Source organism: Squalius cephalus, assembly GCF_949319135.1.
Source record: "Squalius cephalus genome assembly, chromosome: 13".
NCBI classification, from domain to species: Eukaryota; Metazoa; Chordata; class Actinopteri; order Cypriniformes; family Leuciscidae; genus Squalius; species Squalius cephalus.
In genome coordinates this window covers 9,279,796-9,307,338 of record NC_137134.1, presented here as the reverse complement: position 1 = coordinate 9,307,338, position 27,543 = coordinate 9,279,796, and the positions used below count along the sequence as shown (strand labels likewise).

The 27,543-nt window shown below is 38.1% G+C and overlaps 1 protein-coding gene across 3 annotated transcripts in view; it reads right to left on the bottom strand.

Annotated features, from left to right (window-relative positions):
* Positions 1 to 811: 811 nt before the first annotated feature.
* rnf123 (ring finger protein 123) overlaps positions 812 to 27,543 on the bottom strand; it is a 148,193-nt gene continuing 121,461 nt past the window's right edge. For all 3 annotated transcript variants that reach the window (XM_079889891.1, XM_079889892.1, XM_079889893.1), the window contains exons 37-39: positions 25,992 to 26,086; positions 2,093 to 2,178; positions 812 to 1,759 (exon numbers count right to left, since the gene is read on the bottom strand). In XM_079889891.1, coding sequence (XP_079746017.1) covers positions 1,660 to 1,759; positions 2,093 to 2,178; positions 25,992 to 26,086 — 281 coding nt within the window. In that variant the 3' untranslated portion in view covers positions 812 to 1,659. The remainder of the gene's footprint in view (positions 1,760 to 2,092; positions 2,179 to 25,991; positions 26,087 to 27,543) is intronic.

Here is a 27,543-nt window from a genome sequence, read left to right as displayed (position 1 = left end):
AACTGTTAGCACTATCCCATGGATCAAATTGCATTTATATCTCCATGTAAACTGTCTTCTTATCTTGTGTGATGCTTTATAAATCCTTAATAAAATGACAACTGACAGGCGTGAGTAACAGTTTTGAGTAGATGCATTTCTTCTTCCTTGGTTCTTTTGATGTAGAAAATCGTGTACAATAATCAGACGTGATTGTAGGTTCTGCTTAGTGTGATACTACAAGTTGTCATCTATGTCAAATATGGCTGTCAGAATCGAGTATAAAAACATTAGCAAATACAGAGAGTGATGTGAAAAACTGTCTCACTAGTATCGAGTTTATATCTGACTTCCTGATATGATACTATTTTAACCAGAGTTTGTGAGAAGAGAAGAGAAGAGAAGAGAAGAGAAGAGAAGAGAAGAGAAGAGAAGAGAAGAGAAGAGAAGAGAAGAGAAGAGAAGAGAAGAGAAAAGGTGAGATGAAAACAGATGAGAAGAAAATCAGACACTAAAAGGGGATAGGAAAATAGAAAATACAAGATGAGAGAAGAGGAGATGAAAGATAAATGAAGTTGAGAAAGGACAAGATGAGAAAAGACACAAGACAACATTAAACTAGACATGATGAGAAAACATGAAAAAAGGAGAAGAGACTAAAAAGAAGAGATGAAAATAGATGAGAAGATGAGCAGAGACTAAACGAGAGAAGATGAGGCAAGACAAAAAGACGAGAAAAAACATTGAATAAAAGGAGACAAGATGAGATAAAAGTAATAGGAGAATAGAGAAGAGGAAAGGGTTGAAACGGATATTAAGATGTAAATATGTGAAAAAAATATGAGAAGACAAACGAGAAAAACGTGAGAATTTTTTTTTTGTAAATAGGAAACTGAAATTGGACAGATGAGAGGATAGAAGAAAAGTTGAAATGAGAAAAGCAGAGACTAAATGTAAGAAACAAAAGACAAAGAGAAGAGACAAACAAAGGAAAAGAAAAGACTAGGCGAAACTAAAGATGGGAGAACAGAAGAGATAAGATGAAAATTGAAGATGAGTAGAGACAAAATGAGACGAGATGAAGCGAGAACATGAGGAAAAACGGAGGCTAAAGTAGATGAGATGGAAAGACAGAAAAGGAGAGGAGATGAAAAGAGACGAGAAGATGATCAGATACTAAAGGAGAGGAGAGAAGATTAGATGAGACCAAACGTGGTGGGACGAGACTAAAAGGTGATATGAGAATTTGGGAGATGAGATGAAACATGAAGATGGCAAGTGACAAGAGGAGACAGAAAGAGTTCAGACAAAAGGAGATTAAGCTGAGAACATGAGCTGAGAAGAAACGAGACAGGACAGTGGCGAGAGATTCGATGTTTTCCAGCAGTTTTCCTCTCCGTCAGCTTCCTTCAGAAGCACCGCGAGCGTGCGGCTCTAAACAAGATCTCATTCGTTCATCACAAAGACACATGGAAGAACTACAGCCTTTCAAGGCCTCGTTCCATTCATCAGAGGACAAAGCTGTTAAGATACGCCAGCACAGACTGTAGGGTGACCGTACATAGACCTGATGTTCTGTGGGTCCAACCTGAATATGTGAAGTCTTTGGGGAAAGTGTACATAATGTCAATGTTTGAACACCGAATGTGTGTGCGTGTGTGTGTGTGTGTGAAGGGCATACTAAGAGCTGGCTGGTTTGGTGTAATCATCCACTCCAGTGATAGTGGCCTTGCAGAAGAAGCAGTCCTTGTTATTCATCAAGTGCTGATTGATACAGGCCCTGAAATAAAAAGAGAGTGACATTTAATCATTTAAAGAGTGCTGAGTCACGTCACAGCGCATGTTATCCGTGATACGCTTCACAACCCCAACACAAACCACCAAAGGAAACTGATTCAATTTTGAGAGCACAGTTTTGATGCATAAAATCACACTTATGATATCTTCAATGGCGCGTTGAGACCATCAAAACAGCGCTAGTATTTCAGGCTGTATTTATGCTACATATACTGAAAGTAATGAATAGAGGCATTTAACAGCATGGTGTTAATCTCCTAAATGGAGGAATGAATGAAAAAACGAAGCTGTTGATGGTGTGCTGGCAACTACTCACTTGCAGGATTTGTGGGAGCAGGGCTTGAAGATGGCCGATATGGAGTGTGCATAGCAGATCGGGCAGAGATCGTCCTCACTAGGTGGCTGTGAAGGAGAAACATTGTGATTAAATACATTTCAGAAGCAAATTTATTGTGCGCTGACTTCCTGTAAGACATTCCAGAATCAATATCATCCTCTTCAGAAAACCAACTGGAGAGAGACGATATCAAGAAGGACATTAAGGACTGGGTGAATAGGGGTTTTGCCATTGGACTGAATTAATTTTATGTTGATATGTTATATATTTAAAGTATTCTTTAAAGACTTTATTTTCGTGATTTTTGATTTTGCACTATAACAGCTAAAATAGTTTTATAGCATTTTAATAATCATATATTGAATTGATCATCATCATGTACATACTAAACTCATCTATAAATATGTTCGAAATGTGTTATATCTTATCCTACAGTGAACAGCCAAACACTTTTTATTTTTTATTTTTGGGTCACCCTGAATGCCAAAGGTGTCCAGATGGTGTCCAACTTCCAAGTATGCACCAGTGGACTACTATTAACCATAATTTATTGTGCTACAAAAGACCTCATTTGATTTCTTAATGCATATTCAAGTGAACAGATTTTCACCTGCACAGAATGTACTTTTTTGTAATTACTAGCTAGAGAAAAGAGCTTGAACCCTTAAAATGGGCTAATGGAGCTTCATTAGTATACAAGCATCTCATTAATAAACCTTATTACTGCACAGTTGAGGCAGGAGCGAGTACAGCATGGTAAAGGAATATTTCACACAAAATATCTATGTATCTGTCATCTCTACTTATTGTTCTAAATCCATGAATTTCTTCTTAATTTCGGGATTAGTTGAAGTCATATGAACCACTTTAATGAAGATCATATGGCGCATTTTGTAATTGTGTCAGTGGTCTCCATGGCAGCAACTCAATGCATTTAGGCATCTAGACATAGTCAAGATGATCTGCTGAAGTTCAATCTGAGCATCAGAATGGAGAATAAAGGTGATTTAAGTGACATTGAACATGGAATGGTTGTTGGTGTCAGACGGGCTGGTCTGAGTATTTCAGAAACTGTTGATTTACTGGGATTTTCACACACAACCATCTCTAGGGATTTCAGAGGTCAGAGGAGAATGACCAGACTGGTTCAGCTGATAGAAAGGCAACAGAAACTAAAATAACCACTCATTCGAACTGAGGTCTGCAGAAGAGTATCTCTGAACACTCAACATGTCCAACCTTGAAGCAGAAGAGCATCTCTGAACACTCAACACATCAAACACTGAAGCAGAAGAGCATCTCTGAACGCTCAACACATCAAACCTTGAAGCAGAAGAGCATCTCTGAACGCTTAACACATCAAACCTTGAAGCAGAAGTGCATCTCTGAACGCTCAACACATCAAACCTTGAAGCAGAAGAGCATCTCTGAACGCTCAACACGTCCAACCTTGAAGCAGAAGAGCGTCTCTGAACGCTCAACACGACAAACCTTGAAGCAGAAGAGCATCTCTGAACGCTCAACACATCAAACATTGAAGCAGAAGAGCATCTCTGAACGCTCAACACATCAAACCTTGAAGCAGAAGAGCATCTCTGAACGCTCAACACGTCCAACCTTGAAGCATAAGAGCATCTCTGAACGCTCAACACAAACGTTGAAGCAGAAGAGCATCTCTGAACGCTTAACACATCAAACATTGAAGCAGAAGAGCATCTCTGAACGCTCAACACATCAAACATTGAAGCAGAAGAGCATCTCTGAACGCTCAACACATCAAACCTTGAAGCAGAAGAGCATCTCTGAACGCTCAACACAAACGTTGAAGCAGAAGAGCATCTCTGAACGCTCAACACATCAAACCTTGAAGCAGAAGAGCATCTCTGAACGCTCAACACGTCCAACCTTGAAGCATAAGAGCATCTCTGAACGCTCAACACATCAAACCTTGAAGCAGAAGAGCATCTCTGAACGCTCAACACATCAAACACTGAAGCAGAAGAGCATCTCTGAACGCTCAACACATCAAACCTTGAAGCAGAAGAGCATCTCTGAACACTCAACACATCAAACACTGAAGCAGAAGAGCATCTCTGAACACTCAACACATCAAATCTTGAAGCAGAAGAGCATCTCTGAGCGCTCAACACGTCCAACCTTGAAGCAGAAGAGCATCTCTGAACGCTCAACACAAACGTTGAAGCAGAAGAGCATCTCTGAACGCTTAACACATCAAACATTGAAGCAGAAGAGCATCTCTGAACGCTCAACACATCAAACCTTGAAGCAGAAGAGCATCTCTGAACGCTCAACACATCAAACATTGAAGCAGAAGAGCATCTCTGAACGCTCAACACGTCCAACCTTGAAGCAGAAGAGCATCTCTGAACGCTCAACACATCAAACACTGAAGCAGAAGAGCATCTCTGAACGCTCAACACATCAAACCTTGAAGCAGAAGAGCATCTCTGAACGCTCAACACATCAAACATTGAAGCAGAAGAGCATCTCTGAACGCTCAACACATCAAACCTTGAAGCAGAAGAGCATCTCTGAACGCTTAACACATCAAACCTTGAAGCAGAAGTGCATCTCTGAACGCTCAACACATCAAACCTTGAAGCAGAAGAGCATCTCTGAACGCTTAACACATCAAACCTTGAAGCAGAAGTGCATCTCTGAACGCTCAACACGTCCAACCTTGAAGCAGAAGAGCATCTCTGAACGCTCAACACATCAAACACTGAAGCAGAAGAGCATCTCTGAACGCTCAACACGACAAACCTTGAAGCAGAAGAGCATCTCTGAACGCTCAACACATCAAACATTGAAGCAGAAGAGCATCTCTGAACGCTCAACACATCAAACCTTGAAGCAGAAGAGCATCTCAACGAACAACACATCAAATCTTGAAGCAGAAAAGCATCTCTGAACGCTCAACACAAACGTTGAAGCAGAAGAGCATCTCTGAACGCTTAACACATCAAACATTGAAGCAGAAGAGCATCTCTGAACGCTCAACACATCAAACCTTGAAGCAGAAGAGCATCTCTGAACGCTCAACACATCAAACATTGAAGCAGAAGAGCATCTCTGAACGCTCAACACGTCCAACCTTGAAGCATAAGAGCATCTCTGAACGCTCAACACATCAAACCTTGAAGCAGAAGAGCATCTCTGAACGCTCAACACATCAAACCTTGAAGCAGAAGAGCATCTCTGAACACTCAACATATCAAACCTTGAAGCAGAAGAGCATCTCTGAGCGCTCAACACGTCCAACCTTGAAGCAGAAGAGCATCTCTGAATGCTCAACACATCAAACCTTGAAGCAGAAGAGCATCTCTGAACGCTCAACACATCAAACCTTGAAGCAGAAGAGCATCTCTGAACGCTCAACACATCAATCCTTGAAGCAGAAGAGCATCTCTGAACGCTCAACACGTCCAACCTTGAAGCAGAAGAGCATCTCTGAATGCTCAGAAGATTGAAAAAACGTTGTCTGGTCTGATGAGTCTCGATTTCTGCAGCAACATTCAGATGGTCGGGTCAGAATTTGGTATAAACATCATGAACGCATGGATCCACCCTGCCTTGTATCAACGGTTCAGGCTGCTGCTGGTGTAATAGAGTAGGGAATACTTTCTTGGCACACTTTGAGCCCCTTAGTATCAATTAAGCACTGTTTAAACGTCACAGTCTACCTGAGTATTGTTGCTGAACATGTCCACCCCTTTATGACCACAGTGTATCATCTTCTGGCAGCTACTTCCAGCAGGATAACGCACCATATTACAAATCTTCTCAAACTGGTTTCTTGAAAAGGGAGATTCGCATCCTGGATGTGCAGCCGACAAATCTGCAGCAACTGCGTGATGCTATCATGTCAATATGAACCAGAATCTCTGAAGAATGTGTCCAGCACCTTGTTGAATCTATGCAACGAAGAAATAAGGCAGTTCAACCCAGTACTAGAAAGGTGTACCTAATAAAGTGGCCATTGACTATGCATATATTGGCTGGAAGAGCATATGTGTAAATCATTTTCAGTGATTTATTTCCCAAAATATAATAAATTAATATTTGTAAATATCTAAACATTTATAGCATACAACACAACACAACCAACTTTATGAATATATAAAAAAATAAAAAAATAAAGTGACTAACAGCTTTGACATATAATGTGTGATTTGGGTTTGGCAGGCAAAAATATTCTATTTTTATTTTGCATTCAAATGCTGTTTACTTATTCATAGGACACTGCGTACCTGCACATTAAAGCCGTCACATATTCAACATACATGACATTTCAAACAAAGCTGCAAAAAACATTCTCCACTCATCCCAAGGGTATGACACACTAGATAATGAATTCAACACGGGGAGAACACAGTCTTCAGAAATGCCAACAAACTAGAACACACATGTACAAAGACAGGGTTTTAAGATGCTTTTGGTGACCCCGACATACTCACTTTTGTATGTAACACTGGGGAATAGAACATTCAACTGATAATAAAATTGATAATTTAAAAAATAAATCAAATCTGATGCTCTGAACCCATGTTTATTAAACACCTACATCTCTCTAAGACGTTATTGTGTTTAAGTGGCACCAAACTTGAATTAAGACCTTAGAAAAGTAGGTTTTCACAAAATTCATTTTTTACACTTCCTAAATAAATTATGAGTGGTGCTTTTCTGGGCAAAATTGTTAGGGTGTTCTAGTTGGTTGTTATTTGGTTGCTATGTGGTTGCTAGGGCATTACTAGGTCTTTGGCAAACAATTAATAATTAATAAAAGTAGATTTGTATCTCATCCAAAAATCTATGAGGCCAACTGCTGTCATTTGGTCTCATGACTCCCAATAGACAGATTTCCAAAAGCAGCCACACTAAAGGGAGATTAATATTCTCCTTCCATCATTTAGCCCGGAGTCACACGAGACTCCCGTAATCTCGACCCTTTCATCCCAAGGCTTTCCTCAGCTGGGAAGGAGAGGAACATGGCTGCAAGTGTTAATTGAGTTCTTTGTACTGATTTCATGGGGAGTGCGGATGAAAACCAATGACAGAAGAGCAGCCAGGACTCCACCCCTGCCAACCAGCCATACTGTCATCTAGGGCTGCACAATATTGAAGAAAACTGCTATGAGCGATAACTTGTTAAATAATGCAATATTTGACCAATTATAGACCAGATCAATTATTATAGCCGATATTTAACTACTTTGATGATACTATTTAATGTCAGTCAGCAATTTAATGACAGATGGAAAATAACCAAACTAACACTTTTTGCACATTTCAAGCTATGATTTTAGGGAAAATCTGCAGTGGAACAGGTTTAAAAATAGGAATATATCATCGCTGTCAGGCGGAAACTCGTATCTCCAAAAATGCTACTTTCCAGGATATGGAAAAAACTAAGTATTTGTCTAAGTTGATATTGTGGCTTTATTTGTGGTCAGACACTTGTGTCATTAGATTATCAAAACATTTTACCAAAATCAAGCTCAAATGCAAGCTCTAACCTTAACCCTTACCCTAACAGCAATGATTTATGGGAAAAAAGTCAATATATGGAGATAAAAGGTTTCCACCCAACAGCGACGATATGTTATATACAACTATGGGTGCTAGACACTTTTTGGTAGATGAAATGATGAAAATATTTAAAAACCAATGTATAGACCTTTTCATTTCAAACATAATGGCTGACCAATCTATATTCAAATCTATATTTTCTAGTACTCAAACCCCCTTCCACAAATCTTTGAGGCCTCAACAATGATTGCATGTTGTAGACGGACAGTACTTGACTGACAGACCTGTGCGAAGGGAAGCCAAGGGCGCAGAGGACAGGTTAAAGTTATTGGGATCCTTTTAACATGAATAGTTTAACTGTCCGACCCAGCCAAACTGATTAAAAACTGAACGTGCGTCAGAAAGCTTCAGTTCATTTTAAAGGGCACTGCACTGACACAAGCAATTTTGGAAAGTAAACCATTGATATATGCTCAGTTACGCAGATAGCAGGGCTATCGGGTTCTTCATCAGCTTTTCGTGCGGTTCTTTGACATGAACGGGGCCTTTTGTTTTTATTTCTGGTCTTCCCCAATATCCTTCCCTTCTCAAAGTCAAACTTTGTTCCAAGGGGAATGATTGGGTTTCTGTTTGGTCTCTAAGCTGAGATGAAGGAAATACAAGCCCCTTAAAATCTCATTCACTCCCTCCCAAGTCCATCTCTTCTGAGCTATTACCTTCAGATCTTGTGTCTGAGTAATGAGGGAAGATATCCACTATCCCAAGGTAATTTGCAGGAGCAGACAGTGACCTTGACTGGCCTGGTTCATTTTGGTACACGGTGGCCAGATAAGAGCTCAATTTGTTCGGTTATTCTAGTCTGTTGGTGCAAACTAACAGAGTAATCAGTCAGCGCCAAGTTGGGACAGTGTGACTTAAGGTGCAGTCACATTAACTGTTCGGTGAAATTTTGCAGGTGAAATCCAGTTATTCCAATAAGAATATTTCCTACGCAGATTTCGCTCATGTTCAAGTTGGCCATGCAAATTCACAGTGTTGACCAACAGAAAGCTGCTTGGTTTGAAAGTGACATCAGTGTGAGCTGTGCTTCATATTGCCACACTATTGACAATAGAAATTTTGCTAATGTGACCGCACCATAAAGAGGCTATTATGCCCTTTTATAAAGTCATTTTGATTTTGGGCTCTACTAGAATAGGTTCTCATGCTTGAATGTTCAAAAAACACATTATTTTTCACATCTTTATCATTAGCCCCTTTCACATAGTAATGCCAGTAAATTACCGTAAAATTACCCAAGACTGTATGTGTGAAAGGAGCAATCCCAAAGTCAAGTCAACTTCAGACAACTGAAAACTCATTCTTTCCGTGAGCACTTAAACTCATACAAAAAAACTTTCTTTCCTTTTCCTTTAATCCTCCTTTATCGGGCTTATGCTACTCTGAACAATGCCTGAACTTCGCATTTTGAGCACTTCTTGCGTTGTTTTTGCCTTTTCACGATGACTTGCTTAATTTAGTCCTAAATTGTCCTAAACGTCAACTGAAGAGAGAAGTTGATTCAGAGGAAGAACAAGTTATTACAAACAAAAAAATCTGGATAATATATGAAATTTATATATGTAATAATATAATTTATATAGATATAAATATATGCACAGAGTAATTTGAATGTGTATACACCTCACTTTTAAAGAATGCTCATGTAAAAACTGTAATTTTAGATTGTTGTGTTGTGAAACCTGCCTATAAAGCTCCATTGCTACAGTAAATGGAAGTATAACCTGCAGAGATCAGCAGGAACTGGCGACTCCATTTATTCATTGCCACAGGTCATATATCCCTCTCCAGTCAGAGCGAATATGCTGAAGAGGCATGAATGCTGTACAGCACCGTTCAGTGCTCTATGTATGATTAGATATGCTGCCATACGACCTTGAACAAAAAGCCTTCCGGTCAATATGTGGGACACCTTTAAAATTCATGAAATTGAGACAATATATCATAGGCATGAAGGGATACATTGGAAAACACTGGTCACAGGACTGGATGGCTCTATAAAAAAGATGAATAATTATATCAAGAATCTGTTGTATATTGAAAATACAGTTAAAAGGATCTAACTGAGTTATGAAAATTATCTGTGAAACTTTCAGTAGCATCTAATAATGTAACCATTGTGTGTGTATATATAATTGAATTTGCCAAATGCCTGAATATTCCATGTCATTCCATTCTCCAAACTGCGTGTCAAGTCAAGTCAAGTCAACTTTATTTATATAGCGCTTTTCACAATGCAGATTGTATCAAAGCAGCTTCACAGTATTAAATAAAATAGTACATCAGTGTTTGTTTCTAGTGTAAAACGTCCACGTTTGGTAATGCTGATCAATAGTATTGTTGATTCATTAATTAAATTAAGTATCCCCAACTGAGCAAGCCAAAGGCAACAGTGGCAAGGAACCGAAAAACTCCATCAGGTGACCTAATGGAGAAAAAAAAACCTTGGGAGAACCCAGGCTCAGTCGGAGGCCAGTTCTCCTCTGGCGTTTATGAACTAGAGACCGGATTTAACTGTAAGATTAAACATATTATATAAATGCCTGGCTGAAGAGATGCGTCTTTAATCTAGTTTTAAACTGGGAGAGCGAGTCTGAGCAACGAACAGTATCAGGAAGGCTATTCCAGAGTTTTGGAGCTAAATGTGAAAATGATCTCCCTCCTTTGGATGATCTGGATATCCTAGGTATGACCAAAAGCCTCGAATTTAGTGATCTTAAAGAGCGCGATGGATTATAGGGCGATAGAAGATCCGTTAAATAAACTGGAGCTAAGCCGTTTAGGGCTTTATAAGTCAGTAGCAATACCTTGTAATTAATACGGAACTTTATAGGTAACCAATGTAGTGATGATAGAATTGGTGTTATATGGTCAAATTTTCTTGATCTAGAAAGAACTCTAGCGGCGGCATTTTGGACTAACTGTAGCTTGTTTATTGAGGATGCAGGACAACCAGCTAATAAAGCATTACAGTAATCTAGTCTCGAACTTTTCTGCATCAGAAACAGATAGCATATTACGTAGCTTAGCAATGTTTCTAAGGTGGAAAAAGGCTGTTTTTGTAACATATGAAATATGATTTTCAAAAGACAGGTTGCAGTCAAGGTTGCGTGTCCTATGTAGGCTTCTATGATACTCACTCACTCATTCACTAATTGATTCACTCACTCTCACTCACTGATTAACTCGCTCATTGATTCACTCACTCATTGATTATTTCACTCACTCACTGATTCACTCACTTACTCCACTAAATCATTGATTCACCTCACTCACTCACTCACCCACTCACCCACTCACCCATTCACTCACTCACTCACTCACTCAATCACTCTCACTCACTCACTCACTCACTCACTCACTCATTCAACCACTTTCACTCACTCACTCACTCGCCCGCTTACTCATCCGCTCATTCAATCACTCTCACTCACTCACCCGCTCATTCAATCACTCTCACTCACACTCACTCACTCACCCGCTCATTCAAGCACCCACTCACACACTCACTCACTCACTCACTCACTCACTCACTCACTCACTCACTCACTCACTCACTCACTCACTCACTCGCCCGCTTATTCATCCGCTCATTCAATCACTCTCACTCACTCACTCACCCGCTCATTCAATCACTCTCACTCACACTCACTCACTCACTCACCCGCTCATTCAATCACCCACTCACTCACTCACTCACTCACCCGCTCATTCAATCAATCACTCTCACTCACTCACTCACTCACTCACTCACTCACTCACTCACTCACTCACTCACTCACTCACTCACTCACTCACTCACTCACCCGCTCATTCAATCACTCTCACTCACACTCACTCACTCACTCACTCACCCGCTCATTCAATCACCCACTCATCCACCCACTCACTCACTCATTCACTCACTCACTCACTCACTCGCCCGCTTACTCATCCGCTCATTCAATCACTCTCACTCACTCACTCACTCACTCGCTCATTCAATCACTCTCACACTCACTCACTCACTCATTCAATCAATCACTCACACTCACTCACTCACTCACTCACCCGCTCATTCAATCACCCACTCATCCACCCACTCACTCACTCGCCCGCTTACTCATCCGCTCATTCAATCACTCTCACTCACTCACTCACCTGCTCATTCAATCACTCTCACTCACTCACTCACTCACTCGCTTACTCACCCGCTCATTCAATCACCCACTCACTCACTCACTCGCCCGCTTACTCACCCGCTCATTCAATCAATCACTCTCACTCACTCACTCACTCACCCGCTCATTCAATCACTCTCACTCACACTCCCTCGCCCGCTTACTCATCCGCTCATTCAATCACTCTCACTCACTCACTCACTCACTCGCTTACTCACCCGCTCATTCAATCACCCACTCACTCACTCACTCGCCCGCTTACTCATCCGCTCATTCAATCACTCTCACTCACTCACTCACCTGCTCATTCAATCACTCTCACTCACTCACTCACTCACTCACTCACTCACTCACACTCACTCACCCGCTCATTCAATCACTCTCACTCACTCACTCACTCACTCACCTGCTCATTCAATCACTCTCACTCACTCACTCACTCACTCACTCGCCCGCTTACTCACCCGCTCATTCAATCAATCACTCACTCACTCACTCGCTCACTTACTCACTCTACTTACTCACTCACTCAGTCACTCACTCACTCACCCACTCTACTCACTCACTCACTCACTCAGTCAATCACTCACTCACTCACCCACTCTACTCACTCACTCACTCGCTCGCTTACTCACCCGCTCATTCAATCACTCACTCACTCACTCACTCAGTCACTCACTCACTCACTCAACTCACTCAGTCACTCACTCACTCACTCACTCAACTCACTCAGTCAGTCACTCACTCACCCGCTCACTCACTCACCCACTCTACTCACTCACTCACTCGCTCACTCACTCGCTCACTCACTCGCTTACTCACCCGCTCATTCAATCACTCTCACTCACTCACTCACTCACTCACTCACTCACTCACTCACTCACTCACCTGCTCATTCAATCACTCTCACTCACTCACTCACTCACCCGCTCATTCAATCACTCTCACTCACTCACTCACTCACTCACTCACACACTCACCCGCTCACCCACTCTACTCACTCACTCACTCGCTCACTCGCTCGCTTACTCACCCGCTCATTCAATCACTCTCACTCACTCACTCACTCACTCACTCACTCACTCACTCACTCACTCACCTGCTCATTCAATCACTCACTCACTCACTCACCCGCTCATTCAATCACTCTCACTCACCCACTCTACTCACTCACTCACTCGCTCACTCGCTCACTCGCTCGCTCGCTTACTCACCTGCTCATTCAATCACTCACTCAGTCACTCACTCAGTCACTCACTCACTCAACTCACTCAGTCACCCACTCTACTCACTCACTCACTCACTCGCTCGCTTATTCACCCGCTCATTCAATCACTCTCACTCACTCACTCACTCACTCACTCACTCACTCACTCACTCACTCACACTCACTCACTCTACTCACTCACTCACTCACTCACTCACTCACTCACTCACTCACTCACTCACTCACTCACTCACTCACCCGCTCATTCAATCACCCACTCATCCACTTACTCACGGTTAATTTCATGTTAATTTCAACCTTTACTAATACATTATTAAAATCAAAATTGCATTTGTTAACATAAGTTAATGCAAAGTGAACTAACATGAACAAACAATGAACATCTGTATTTTTATTAACTAACATTAACAAAGATTAATAAATACAGTAACAAATGCATTGCTCACGGTTAGTTCATGTTAGTTAATACATTAACTAATGTTAACAAATGAAATGTAAAGTGTTACCGAAAAATCATTGATTTTAGTCTGATCATTTTAGAATTATTATAATTATTATTGAGAATGTTTCATTGATGTTGTCGAAACTGGTGTTACAAAACTCACTTTATTCCTGAAATACAATTTTTTTTTTTAATTACACAAAAGTCAGGATGTTCTTTATGAATAGTTATAATGTCAAGATATTAATAAACTGAACTGAATTCCCAACTAAATCAACCCAGTGACCCAATGTCACATTTCATATATTTAATTTATAGGCTTGTTTACAGACGCTTCATATCAATACAGCAAATCATATTTCACAGAGATGCTTATTTAAGATGTATGGCTGTCCTATAGGAGATGGATGCTAAAAAAAAGACATTTCCAGAAAAAAAAAAAAAAAAAAAAATGCTGAATTATTCATATCCAAGCAGACTGTTGTCTCTATCTTTCTTCTATCTATCTTTCTTCTATCTATCTTTTGTCTCTATCTTTGTTGTCTTCTATCTTTTAATGTTGGAACTGGTTTAACAGAGGGCTGTAACTATTGCGTAGGCACCAAACAAACAAACAAACAAATGTTGGGCCAGACGTGTAACCATAAAAATATCTTCACCAGTCAGTTGTCAACACTGATACTCACACAGATTCTGTGAAAATAGGTCAAGTGTGGAAAGAGAAGCAGTGTTTAAATCCAGCAGAATTATAACAAGACCATAGAGAAAATCATTCTCTCGTTCATGTGAAAGAAACTACATAGGAAGAAACTGCTCACCAATTTGGTCATTTTCCATTTCAATATACTTTGAGTTTAAGTAGTTTCAACAATGAATTGCAAAGTGCTAAAGTGTTTAGTGTTATTTGTATGCTAATATTTATGTATTTTTATTATTAATATTTTGAATAGGCTTTTATATTTTCAGTTTTCTTTTAATTGTTTAATAGTTGTAGTCATTTTATGTGTTTGTCAATTTATTTATTTATTGAGCTTTATTTGTATTTGAGTTTTAGGAATTATAGTACTTCAACTTATTTCAGATAATTACCAAGGCAACATTTCAAGATTTTCATGTAATATTTATGTACATTTGAGTTTTATTTCAATTAATGAAAGAATTTTAACCGTTTTTTTGTTTTTGTTTTTAAGTTTTAGTTAATAACAACATTGGTAGTTGAGTAATTGTGCTAAGTATTTTACATATTTTTTTAATATATTTACAAAATTTTACAGCAAATTTTGACATTGTGAACACGCAACTTGCTTTACAACCATCACTGAATATAATTTTTTTTTATCATGATATTATTGCAGTTCAGTTAATTTATTTCAGTTTATAAAAATGTTTTTACAATCAATAGTTTTCATATCTTATTTTTAGCTTCAGTGTACAACAGTAACCCTGCTGGCCCGTCTCATCGGTCTCATTCATCCTCTTATGTAACAGCCAGGCTAGCGGCTTCTTGAAAGTAAATAAGTAATTCTTCTCTGGACTTTTGGGTCACCAAGAAATGTCAATCTCCGCTCCCTTTAAAGCCGGCTGGAGAGCTTGTGGAGAGAGGAGGCCGTTCTTTAGCGGTGGGAGTGAAAATTGTAGCTCTCTTCACAGCTAAAGTGCCCTGAAAAACGTCAGGTAATTGCAGCGAGAATTGGCTCAATATGCTGTCAGAAATGCCATAACTCCATCCTGAGTATTCAGACTTTATGTTTCCTAAAGTGAATATAACTGTTATGACGGCTAAATGTGTAGTCCGTGCAGGAATGGATTTCACTGGCGGTGTATCTCCGATGGAGATTTGTCAAGTATGTGTAGGATTTGATTTCCCAACAGGAGGCCAGCAGCAACAAACTCAGAAAACCTGCAATATTCCTCCACCACTCAAGTGTATCATTAGTTTGTTTTTTATTTTATTTTTTGGAGCAAAACAGATTTTCTAAGCTCATGTCTGCATGAAAACTGAAATCTAGGACAAGGCTCAGAGAGGAAATAAGTCTGGGAACTTCAAAGCACTTCAAGTGAGTTAGAAAAGTGACCTCTGGTCAGGATACCACAGTCACTTCAGAGAATGTAGAGTACAGAGTATTGTCAATTTGGATGAATACTGACATGTTTTCCTTCCTGCTGAACGACAGAAACGGTTTAAAATGTGTCGGCCTGCCACTACCACTATATAGTCATTATACAAGAGAAAAACGAAATAAATGAAACTAGATGCGAGTGGTTTTCACACTGTTCATGCCTTACTCTAGAGCAGGGTTCCTCAAACTCGGTCCTGGAGGGCCACTGTCCAACCCTGATCAAACACACCTAGCTGTGAGTTTCTAGTGATCCTGAAGACATTGATTAGCTTGCTCAGGTGTGTTTGATCAGGGTTGGAGCTAAACTCTGCAGGACAGCGGCCCTCCAGGACCGCGTTTGAGGAACCCTGCTCTAGACAGTCAATATTTCACACTGTACCAACTGAAAACTTTAACTCGTTCTTTAAATTCACTGAATTTTAATTGATTTGGCTGCATTTTAAACTCAGTAAGAGGAATTTACTGAATTGCACATCAAACTCAGAGGAAATTCAACACAGGGAATCAACGCATTCTGGGAAAAATAAGTATTTTTAGGGCTGTCAATTTAACAATTTTGGGAGGTAATTGCTCAGTCAAATTTAAATACATAATGCAAAAAAAATAAATTACTAAAAAACAATTGGTGGTTGAGTAATTGTGTTTATTAAATAATTTATTATTTTTTTAGTAATTTTTGTTATTACTAAAAATACTATTTACTAATAGTAACTTATGGAAATGTTGACTGAAAAAAGTTTAATTGCTAAAATTACTAAAACTAAAATACACATAAATGAAAGCTTAATAGAAATATTTAACAAAAATATTAATATTAATATTTAAAATAATCTATTTAAAATTACTAACACAAACTAAAATTACACTTTAATTCAAAATGTATTAAGAGCCAACTCAAAATATGAATAAATACTATAATATTATATAAATAATACAGAAAATAACACTGACATTGACATGAACCGACATTAATAAATGTTGTGAAATGATTGTTCATTGTTATCATTGTTATTTGTTTAATTAACTAATGTTAACCAACTGAACCTTATTTATTATTTCATGTGTAAAATAATTCTGTAATACAGATATAATGGCCCAAACTGTATATGTACTTAAGCCACATTCATAAATGTAAGATTATAATTATATTAAATAAGAAAATATTGTTATATGAAATATATAACAAAAAGTGGTAATTATTGTAGAGAACGATAGCACAAAAAAAAAGTTTGTCTGAACTTGAAAAAAGTTACTGAATTAAGTTTAAGTACTAAAACTAAAATTTAAATAAAATTACATTAAACCTAAATATAAACCTATATAAAGTATAAAATATAATTTTTTTTAGAAAATAACAAAAGCACATACAATATATAAAATGTATAATGAACACATAAAAATACTATAAATCACACGTGAATAATTGTCAAATAGTTGCCATGTCATATTTACTTCTGTAAACACACACAGAGGGAAAAAACACACACGTCTAGGTGAAGCGACCTATTTTTCCCACTCTTTTAACAATGAGAGACAGGGATCAAATGCAGAGGGAATGTTCAGACGAGAGCTGTGCATGGCTAGAAGAGTGAGAGGTAATCGGACACCATTTCACAGCATCAGACTGTTTTACGGCACATAAAACACTGTTACCCTGGACGTCAGAGGCAAGGTGCACTTGGCAGAGGAGCGTAAACACATGTCAGCAAGTGTGGAAACAAACACAATTCGTCGGTGAACTATTGACATGTTAAGCTCCTGTTCTGGCAAAGAATCTCGAGGCCTAAAACATTCTCTATAGGGCATATATATGCTCCGTTCTTTCTTTAGATATATTGCATGTTCAGATAATCATACAACAAAATATTCTGGGAGGCCATAAAACTTTTATGAATTTGATCAAAAATGCTGGCGCTGGCTGGCAACTTAGTAAACGCTGGCAGAGAAAGAGTTAAACAACCTTCCTGTAATATGAACTTTCTTTACTTTTCAATTTCATAAGAAATCAAATCCTGCCATGCATTTTATTCCTGTTGAATATAATCTGAAAACTACTATTATGCATTAGGCATTATGAACTATTAATGGACAAAACTTTTACTCATGTTGATTAATGTTAACTTATAAAGAGACAGTTCATTGTTAATTCATGTTGTTAGTTCATAAAACATTGATGTTAATGTATCCAACTTGAAATGTTATAAATGTATTTATGTAGAAAATAACATGAATTAATAAATGCTGTAAAAGTATTGTTAAATTTAATGAAATCAAATGCATTACCTTTTGTTTTGTCTGTATTTTGTGATACAGAAATAGTGTCCCAAACATACATGGACTCTTTAGTCACATTTAAAAATGTTAAGTAGGTCATTGTATTCAATAATAAACTATTGTTGTAGAGAACAATAGCACGACACAACAATATTCACCAGATAAAGTTTGTCTGAACTTATTAAAAACTACATGCATTACACTTAAAAAGTTTGGGGTCAGTGAGATTTTGTTCTTTTATTCAGCAAGGATGCATCAAAAATGACAAATAAATGCAGCCTTGGCGAGCAGAAGAGTCTTTCCAAAAAAATCTTATTGAACACAAACTTTTGAATGGTACTATACACAAATAAAAGTATGGCTTAATCTCTGCCATTTTAATAAACGTCTTTGTTTCCTCACCCACACAACAAATCTCATCGCACATGGAAAAACATAAAGGTCACAAAACCAATGTCTCAATTAGCAAGGGCTGATCTATAGAAACACAATGTATTAACTTTCAATCAAGGGCTGAATATGAGTAAGTAGGATTATTGTCTGAATAAATAGTATGACTCATAAAAGATGCCACCAAAACACAATAACAATATTGCATTAGCTACAGTACATCACTAAAAACCTCAAGGGGAACAATAGCAAGACAATTTATGTTTATTAAAGTTCTGCATCACTGTAAAAAGTGAACAGTTGGATCAACTTAAAAAAATTACTTCAATTGGTAACACCTAAAGAAATTAAGTTTTCTCAACTTAAATTATCACGTTTATCACGTAAAACGTGATAATTTAAGTTGAGAAAACTTAAATTCTTTAGGTGTTACCAATTGAAGTAATTTTTTTAAGTTGATCCAACTGTTCACTTTTTACATTGTGACATGAAAACAAATCATGCTGTCAATAGGCATCTCATAATGTGACAAGAATGTGACCTTATTTTTTTGTTTAAATTCTGGCCATATGATAAATATGCAAAACCATCCTGTTCTGTTCTCTCAATGTTAACCAGATCTAGCAATCTGATTTGCATTCATAAATGGGTTTGCATGAACATCTGCCACTACAGTATTTTTTTCAGTTCCAGTTTAATTCTGGAGACATGTAAAGAGTTGAAATGCCATATTTCAGCTTTAATTACTTTCTAAATTTTGGAATATTTCTTAAAGCAAATGATTTTGATTTTATGTGTATGGATTGATATTTTCTCGACAAAATAATTGGCAAAATAATTGGGATCAAAGGCAAAATCATCTGAATATACTTATCTAAAAATGACCTGAATATCTTCAAAGATTTACCATTTGTTAGTTTATCTAAGGTTCAGACTTCCTCGTGATTGCATGAGTAATTTGGCGCAATTCTCCATCCGTAGTGTAATGATAAAAAAATGCATAATAATTACAGCAGCAATTATCTGAAGCGGAAGTATGTTTTGGGATATCATTAAAATGATGCAGCTCTGACTGAAAATATAGTGTCAGACACACCAAGAAAATAAATAACAAGTGAACAGAGAAATCAACACGCAAATCTCTGAGGTAAATATGTGAAAATTTACACCTTGTGGTGAAAATTCAATGCGACTGCTGTAATAATGAAGGCTTATTTACCATTGTTTTCATCATTTTGTCGTTGTTGAGGAGTAGGCTAGTTGAAAAATGGACAATTTCCAAATTTCTATACATTTTTTAAAGTGAAAATGTATGTTTCAAAGTATATTTTCAGTATTTTTAACCCATGGTTTTAATTTGGATTTCTCTAAGTTTCTGTGATGATTTTTTACAAGTACAAATATTTCATGTATTATCTCGGTTAATATGGGGTCATGACAACTACATGAACAATAATTGCAATCCAATTTGTCATATTATAATATATTACAAAATAATAAATAATATATAAAATAGTACAAAAGTTGTTTTACTTTCAAGCCATTTTAACATCTCACACTGTGGGACATGCAGTTAGACTCCAAAAATATGCTCCCTTCCAATAAGTTTTCACTTTTTTTAATGCTTATTAATGCAGACAAACTCTCTTATGTAAATCTGAATGTATCACATTGCAAAAACTGAATAAATGAAGATTAAAGAAGTTCCATATTAACCTCAGGAATTTAATTAATAATACTTGGCCACAAAATAGAGTCCTTTTTAGGGCAATATGTTAATTTAATGCAAATAATAAGAAAAAAACTAATTAGATAAATGTCAACATAATAAATTTGCAAATATTTTGTGTTTTTTGTGTTTCAGGGGTCATGATGATGACAGTCAAACCACATGACAAATTAACAAATCAAACAAAACAAAAACAACAAAAACAAGCAAGAAAGACTAAAAATAAAACAAAACTAAACAAAATAAAACAAAACAAAACTAAACAAAATGAAACAAAACTAAACAAAATGAAAAAAAAAACTAAAAATATGAAACAAAACAAAACTAAATAAACTAAAACAAAACAAAATAAAATAAAAAACTGAAAATGAAACAAAACAAAACGCATAAAACAAAAAACAAATGAACTTACAAACAAACGACAATTTGAATAAATGTTACTTTCAGGACAAAAACTTTTCTGTCCAGCCAAATGAAACTATAAGAGGGAATAAAGGTATGTCCTTTCTTTAAGATCAGCAGAATTATACCTCTTGCCAGCGGCCCATATTTACTAATATATCCTATTTCAATATGATTATCAAAAGGTTATATGGTTATTATAGAAAATGAATGTGTATTTCTGGTGCAGCAGACTGCACAACTCAATTTAAAACAGAGCAGAAGTATCTGTCTGAAAGTGAATCGCCTGCTCTGTGCTGATGGCTGCCGCTGATGCATTGTGGGTAGCTGGGATTGGGAGATCACGTTTCTCTGCAGAGGGAGAGCTTCTCTTTCTGCTGTCTAATGCTGCGGTGGACCGGCTGTGGAAAGACCTGTCTATTACATTAATGTTACACCACAGAAACCTCTGGGAACATCGTGATTCCACTTCAGAAAATCACTAACAGCCTTTTATTGCCGCCCACCGTCATGCTGTTAAAGCTACAGCAAGATTTATAAAGGACCATAAAGTAGTAGTTTACTGTAAGATGCAATGGTGACACTGAAGTTGTTGTAATGAACCACCATAAAATGCTTTGGGACCTGCTGGATGACAAGAATTCATCCATTCATAACTACAAAACATCCATTCCATACTTATTCAGAGAAATAAGTGCTCTCAATGACAGCTATTCGTAGTGTCTATTGTGTAACGTCTTACACAAATTCAGCTTCTCCAACAGAAAGAGAGCAAACCTTCACTTCAAGGTTTCCAGATTACTAAAGACCTTCTGCACCTTCTTCAGGGCCTCATCTGTGTGGTCCAGATTTTAGGATCTACTTCAGGGCCTCATCTGTGTGGGCCAGATTTTAGGATCTTCTTCAGGGCCTCATCTGTGTGGGCCAGATTTTAGGATCTTCTTCAGGGCCTCATCTGTGTGGTCCAGATTTTAGGATCTTCTTCAGGGCCTCATCTGTGTGGTCCAGATTTTAGGATCTTCTTCAGGGCCTCATCTGTGTGGTCCAGATTTTAGGATCTTCTTCAGGGCCTCATCTGTGTGGTCCAGATTTTAGGATCTTCTTCAGGGCCTCATCTGTGTGGTCCAGATTTTAGGATCTTCTTCAGGGCCTCATCTGTGTGGTCCAGATTTTAGGATCTTCTTCAGGGCCTCATCTGTGTGGGCCAGATTTTAGGATCTTCTTCAAGGCCTCATCTGTGTGGTCCAGATTTTAGGATCTTCTTCAGGGCCTCATCTGTGTGGTCCAGATTTTAGGATCTACTTCAGGGCCTCATCTGTGTGGGCCAGATTTTAGGATCTTCTTCAGGGCCTCATCTGTGTGGTCCAGATTTTAGGATCTACTTCAGGGCCTCATCTGTGTGGGCCAGATTTTAGGATCTTCTTCAGGGCCTCATCTGTGTGGGCCAGATTTTAGGATCTTCTTCAGGGCCTCATCTGTGTGGGCCAGATTTTAGGATCTTCTTCAAGGCCTCATCTGTGTGGTCCAGATTTTAGGATCTACTTCAGGGCCTCATCTGTGTGGTCCAGATTTTAGGATCTACTTCAGGGCCTCATCTGTGTGGGCCAGATTTTAGGATCTTCTTCAGGGCCTCATCTGTGTGGGCCAGATTTTAGGATCTTCTTCAGGGCCTCATCTGTGTGGTCCAGATTTTAGGATCTTCTTCAGGGCCTCATCTGTGTGGTCCAGATTTTAGGATCTTCTTCAGGGCCTCATCTGTGTGGTCCAGATTTTAGGATCTTCTTCAGGGCCTCATCTGTGTGGGCCAGATTTTAGGATCTTCTTCAAGGCCTCATCTGTGTGGTCCAGATTTTAGGATCTACTTCAGGGCCTCATCTGTGTGGGCCAGATTTTAGGATCTACTTCAGGGCCTCATCTGTGTGGTCCAGATTTTAGGATCTACTTCAGGGCCTCATCTGTGTGGGCCAGATTTTAGGATCTACTTCAGGGCCTCATCTGCATGGTCCAGATTTTAGGATCTACTTCAGGGCCTCATCTGTTTAGGATCTTCTTCAGGGCCTCATCTGTGTGGTCCAGATTTTAGGATCTTCTTCAGGGCCTCATCTGTGTGGTCCAGATTTTAGGATCTACTTCAGGGCCTCATCTGCATGGTCCAGATTTTAGGATCTACTTCAGGGCCTCATCTGTTTAGGATCTTCGTCAGGGCCTCATCTGTGTGGTCCAGATTTTAGGATCTTCTTCAGGGCCTCATCTGCATGGTCCAGATTTTAGGATCTACTTCAGGGCCTCATCTGTGTGGTCCAGATTTTAGGATCTTCTTCAGGGCCTCATCTGTGTGGTCCAGATTTTAGGATCTTCTTCAGGGCCTCATCTGCATGGTCCAGATTTTAGGATCTACTTCAGGGCCTCATCTGTGTGGGCCAGATTTTAGGATCTACTTCAGGGCCTCATCTGTGTGGGCCAGATTTTAGGATCTTCTTCAGGGCCTCATCTGTGTGGTCCAGATTTTAGGATCTACTTCAGGGCCTCATCTGTTTAGGATCTTCTTCAGGGCCTCATCTGTGTGGTCCAGATTTTAGGATCTTCTTCAGGGCCTCATCTGTGTGGTCCAGATTTTAGGATCTACTTCAGGGCCTCATCTGTGTGGTCCAGATTTTAGGATCTACTTCAGGGCCTCATCTGTGTGGTCCAGATTTTAGGATCTTCTTCAGGGCCTCATCTGTGTGGGCCAGATTTTAGGATCTTCTTCAGGGCCTCATCTGTGTGGTCCAGATTTTAGGATCTACTTCAGGGCCTCATCTGTGTGGTCCAGATTTTAGGATCTACTTCAGGGCCTCATCTGTGTGGTCCAGATTTTAGGATCTACTTCAGGGCCTCATCTGTGTGGGCCAGATTTTAGGATCCTCTTGATGCTCCAGGAGATCAGTCTCCCACAGAGCTTTGTATTCAAGGCTGTTGAAACGGATTCTGGCTCCGTTCCCCAGTACAGGCATAAACATCACTTAACAGTACCTTTTTCCAGAGTCCTTGGCATTGTTGTATATTATCATTATATGATTTTCTAATTTACAGTAGAGGTAATATAATGGATGCTGGTTAATAACAAATAATTGAATTTCATTACTTTGTTTTATGTATAATAAGGGTCTTCACCTTATTAGTTTTATCTATAATGTAGTTAAATCTATAAAATCTGTGCCATAGCCACACTTAAAGGGTTAGTTCACCCAAAAATGAAAATTCTGTCAGTAATTACTCACCCTCATGTTGTTCCAACCCCGTAAGACCTTCGTTCATCTTCAGAACACAAATTAAGATATTTCTGATGAAATCTGAGAGCTGTCTCACTCCTCCATAGGCTTCTGTGGGATCGAAACTTGCCGGCCCAGAAAGTTAGTAAAGACATCGTTAATATAGTCCAAGTGACTACAATGGCTCAACCTTAAGTTTATCAAGCAAAAAAAAAAAAAAAAGACTTTATTCAACTATTCATTTTCTTATATGTGGGCCTCTGAGTGAATTCACGCAGCGTGTCTGGGTTGTACATCAGAACGTAGGCTCACTATTGGCCGACGCTGGTCATGTGTTGAATATGAATAGTTGAATAAAGTTGTTATTCTGGGGGGGGGGTTGCGCACAAAAAGTATTCTCGTCGCTTGATAAACTTAAGGTTGAGCCATTGTAGTCACTTGGACTATTTTAACGATGTCTTTACTAACTTTCTGGGCCGGCAAGTTTCGAACCCATAGAAGCCTATGGAGGAGTGATCCAGCTCTCAGATTTCATCAGAAATATCTTAATTTGTGTTCTGAAGATGAACGAAAGTCTTACGGGGTTGGAACAACATGAGGGTGAGTAATTACTGACAGAATTTTCATTTTCATTAATCACATGTATTTTATTCATCTTATCCACTTTATTCCTTTATCCTTCATGATATTCATATAGTAATTGAGTTGATTATTCTTGTTTATCTTTTTGTTGATAACATTTATTGTATTACTCTGTACAGATAATACAGAAGATGCTCTACACGTTAACGATATCTCACAAATCCTTCAGATAGGTCAGATGATAAACTCCCTCCAATTTTCATTATTTTATTTATTCAACAATCATCTTTGATTGTTATTTTCCTGTTAAGGTGGAATTCATTGGCTGGTGCCCTGAGGTAAAAGAAGTCAGAGGTCACATAACACTCTCACACTCACCTTAAGTGACGTGACCAAAACTCACAATATTATTTGGTGCCTCCCACATAACAGGTGCCCCGTGTGAACCTAAGTAAAATCATTACATTGTCCTTGTCTTCCATTGGTTTGGCTGAACAGGTACAGTAGGTCCACCAGAATTTATGCAATATTTTGAGTAAGAAATTGACATGTTGGGTCACAAAAAACATAGTTCACTCTTAAAAATAAAGGTTACATTTTTTTTAACCTTCAATGGTGTTGAACTTTTTAGATCCATGGAATCTTTCCAGTACTCAAAAAGTTATTTTTTGAGGAAAAAAAGATTCTTTAGATTATTTAAATATTGTTCACACTAAGAAAAAAAAAGAGGTTATTTTAACTTTTCATTGAAAGGTTCTTTATGGAACCAGAAATGGAACCCCTTGCAAAAGATTTGCAAGAAAACGTTTGAAAAGCATTGAAATATAATTGTTCCTCCCATCTCTCTCTCTCTCTCTCTCTCTCTTTACCATCACCATGTTCCTTTAGGGCCTTGTCAAAGAAGATTCCATCATTTTTTTGACACAGTCAGAAACAGTCATAAAAGATCATGATAACTTTACACAACTGAAAATTTATGGAAGTCATATTTTTATTATTTTGTGTAAGAAAAATAACTAATGATGCGAACCATATCCAGGTACCAAATATTTTTTTAACAACAATTTTACTACAAATTCAAACAGTCCCTGCATTATTGGCGATATTTTGCCATTATTTTTAATCTTATTTAAGCAATTTTCAGATTCTATATAAATACGTTTAAATTCAACAGTATATACTGTAATTCAACACTTCATTTTCTATCGAAACTGAATAAATAAATTCAGTCTAAATATTAGAATGATTACTGCATATCCGATTCTTCCGATATTTACAAGTAACGTTACTCCTATTGTCACATACACTAATTATATAATTACACAATTATTATTGTGGATCTTAATGGCCAAAACAACACAAAAATACACAGTAGGATTTTTCATAGGAACAAAATTCTGTCATTTTGGATGGAAATAATTAGGGAAAAAAGTGCTGCTACACTCTCTAAGGTCTGTAGAAGCAGGTAGAGCATGTTTTATTAGTTTGAACTTACATTTTGCTGGAATATTTACATTTTAAAATATCAAATGTTCCTTTTGGCAGGATTTCTTAAGTTTCTTAAGTGAGTTGACCAGTTCTTTTTTCAACTTGGTAACCTGTTGTGAGGAAAGGCTGATTGTGGTTTGCTGAACCTGTGTGTGTGTGTGTGTGTGTGTGTGTGTGTGTGTGTGTGTGTGTGTGTACTCACCGCTGTGCTGGCCGCTGCCTGCTTGGACTCCTCCGTCAGCAAAGTTAGCATGTGTTCTACCTTCTGCTCTTCCTCCGTGCTGATGTAGTCCGTATCTACGCAAAACAAACACACACAACAAATGTCAGCTTTTGCACACAGTACTGACAAGATTGTACATGTGAGGAATTGTTCATTGGTGCACTCTTCACCAATGTATGCCATGACTAAACATGGACCGGATTTGTAACATCAGTGTAGTTTGCGGTTTGGCTTGTGATTCTTTGAAATTAGTTTAACAGACAAATATAAATATATAAAGCCAACAAGTGGCCAGGACACAAGTAATGGTGAATGTCCACTACAGAGACCCCCGCTTTGGGGTGTGTCTGTAGTGAGTTAATCTGTTTTGCAGGTTTTTAAACACAGGGAATATATTCATCACAGATACAAGTGATTACAGCTGCAACTGTAAAACAGTACAACTGTAAAGCGTCCAATGTGTAAACAATATTATTGCCGGCACAATGTCCATATTTTAACCGCTCAAGACAGACGTCACTAGCTGAATCTCACAACGATTGGCTGCCGCCCGCGTATCAATCACATCATTACACCAGTAGGTGGCAACAAGTGACTGTTAAAAATGTATTTGTCATTAAATCATTCAAGAGATTCATTCAAAAATGCTGATTCGTCTAGTAATGAAACAAGTGACGTCTTTATGAGTGAGTTATTGAATCATTTATTCAACCCGACTATTAAAAAAAAAAAAAATTAATTCAAATGTATTAAATATTTTTAAATAGACTGCAGCAATTCAACATATTTATCAGAGCCTCTAATAAATTACTTGTTATTTGCTCAGTTGTCTTCAACAATTGTGGGAGAATCGTGATTTTTATTTTACACAAAAACAAGTAATAAAAACTCAGTGAGAGTTTTAGCGCAATTTTCTCACCTCATGGGATCACAACACTAAGAGATAGTAAATCTTTTCCTGGATTTTTTTTGTGCGTTCCCGAGATTAGACCTTCCTTAACATAATGCCGAAAACCCGAAGTCTCTAGGTGGTCTGGTTGAGGAGTAGATAGAAGTGCAAGATTGGTGCGCACAGACGCACAGAACAGAAATCATGAGTTAACAATCGCAATTTGTCCGGTGGAAAATTGCGCTAAAAATGTGATTCTCACTTTATCCAGAATCGTGCAGCTCTTACATATACATACAGTCATGGTAAGAATTATTGGCACCTATGGTAAATATGATCAAGATGGCTGTAAAAATAAATCTGCATTGTTTATCCTTTTGATCCTTCATTAAAAAAATGTAACCTTTCATTGAAGTAAAACAATTGAAAGTGGGTAGAATCACACAAAGAAATGTTTTTCCTCTAAAACACATTGGCCAAAATTATTGGCAACCCTAGAAATTATCATAAGTAAATTATCTCTCAAGTATATTCCCATTAATGTTTACATTTTTTAGCCCACCAGGGTGACTAGGAGCATAAAATTGTTTAGGTATGACTTCTTGTTTCACAGGAGTATAAATATGAGGAAACACAAAGGCC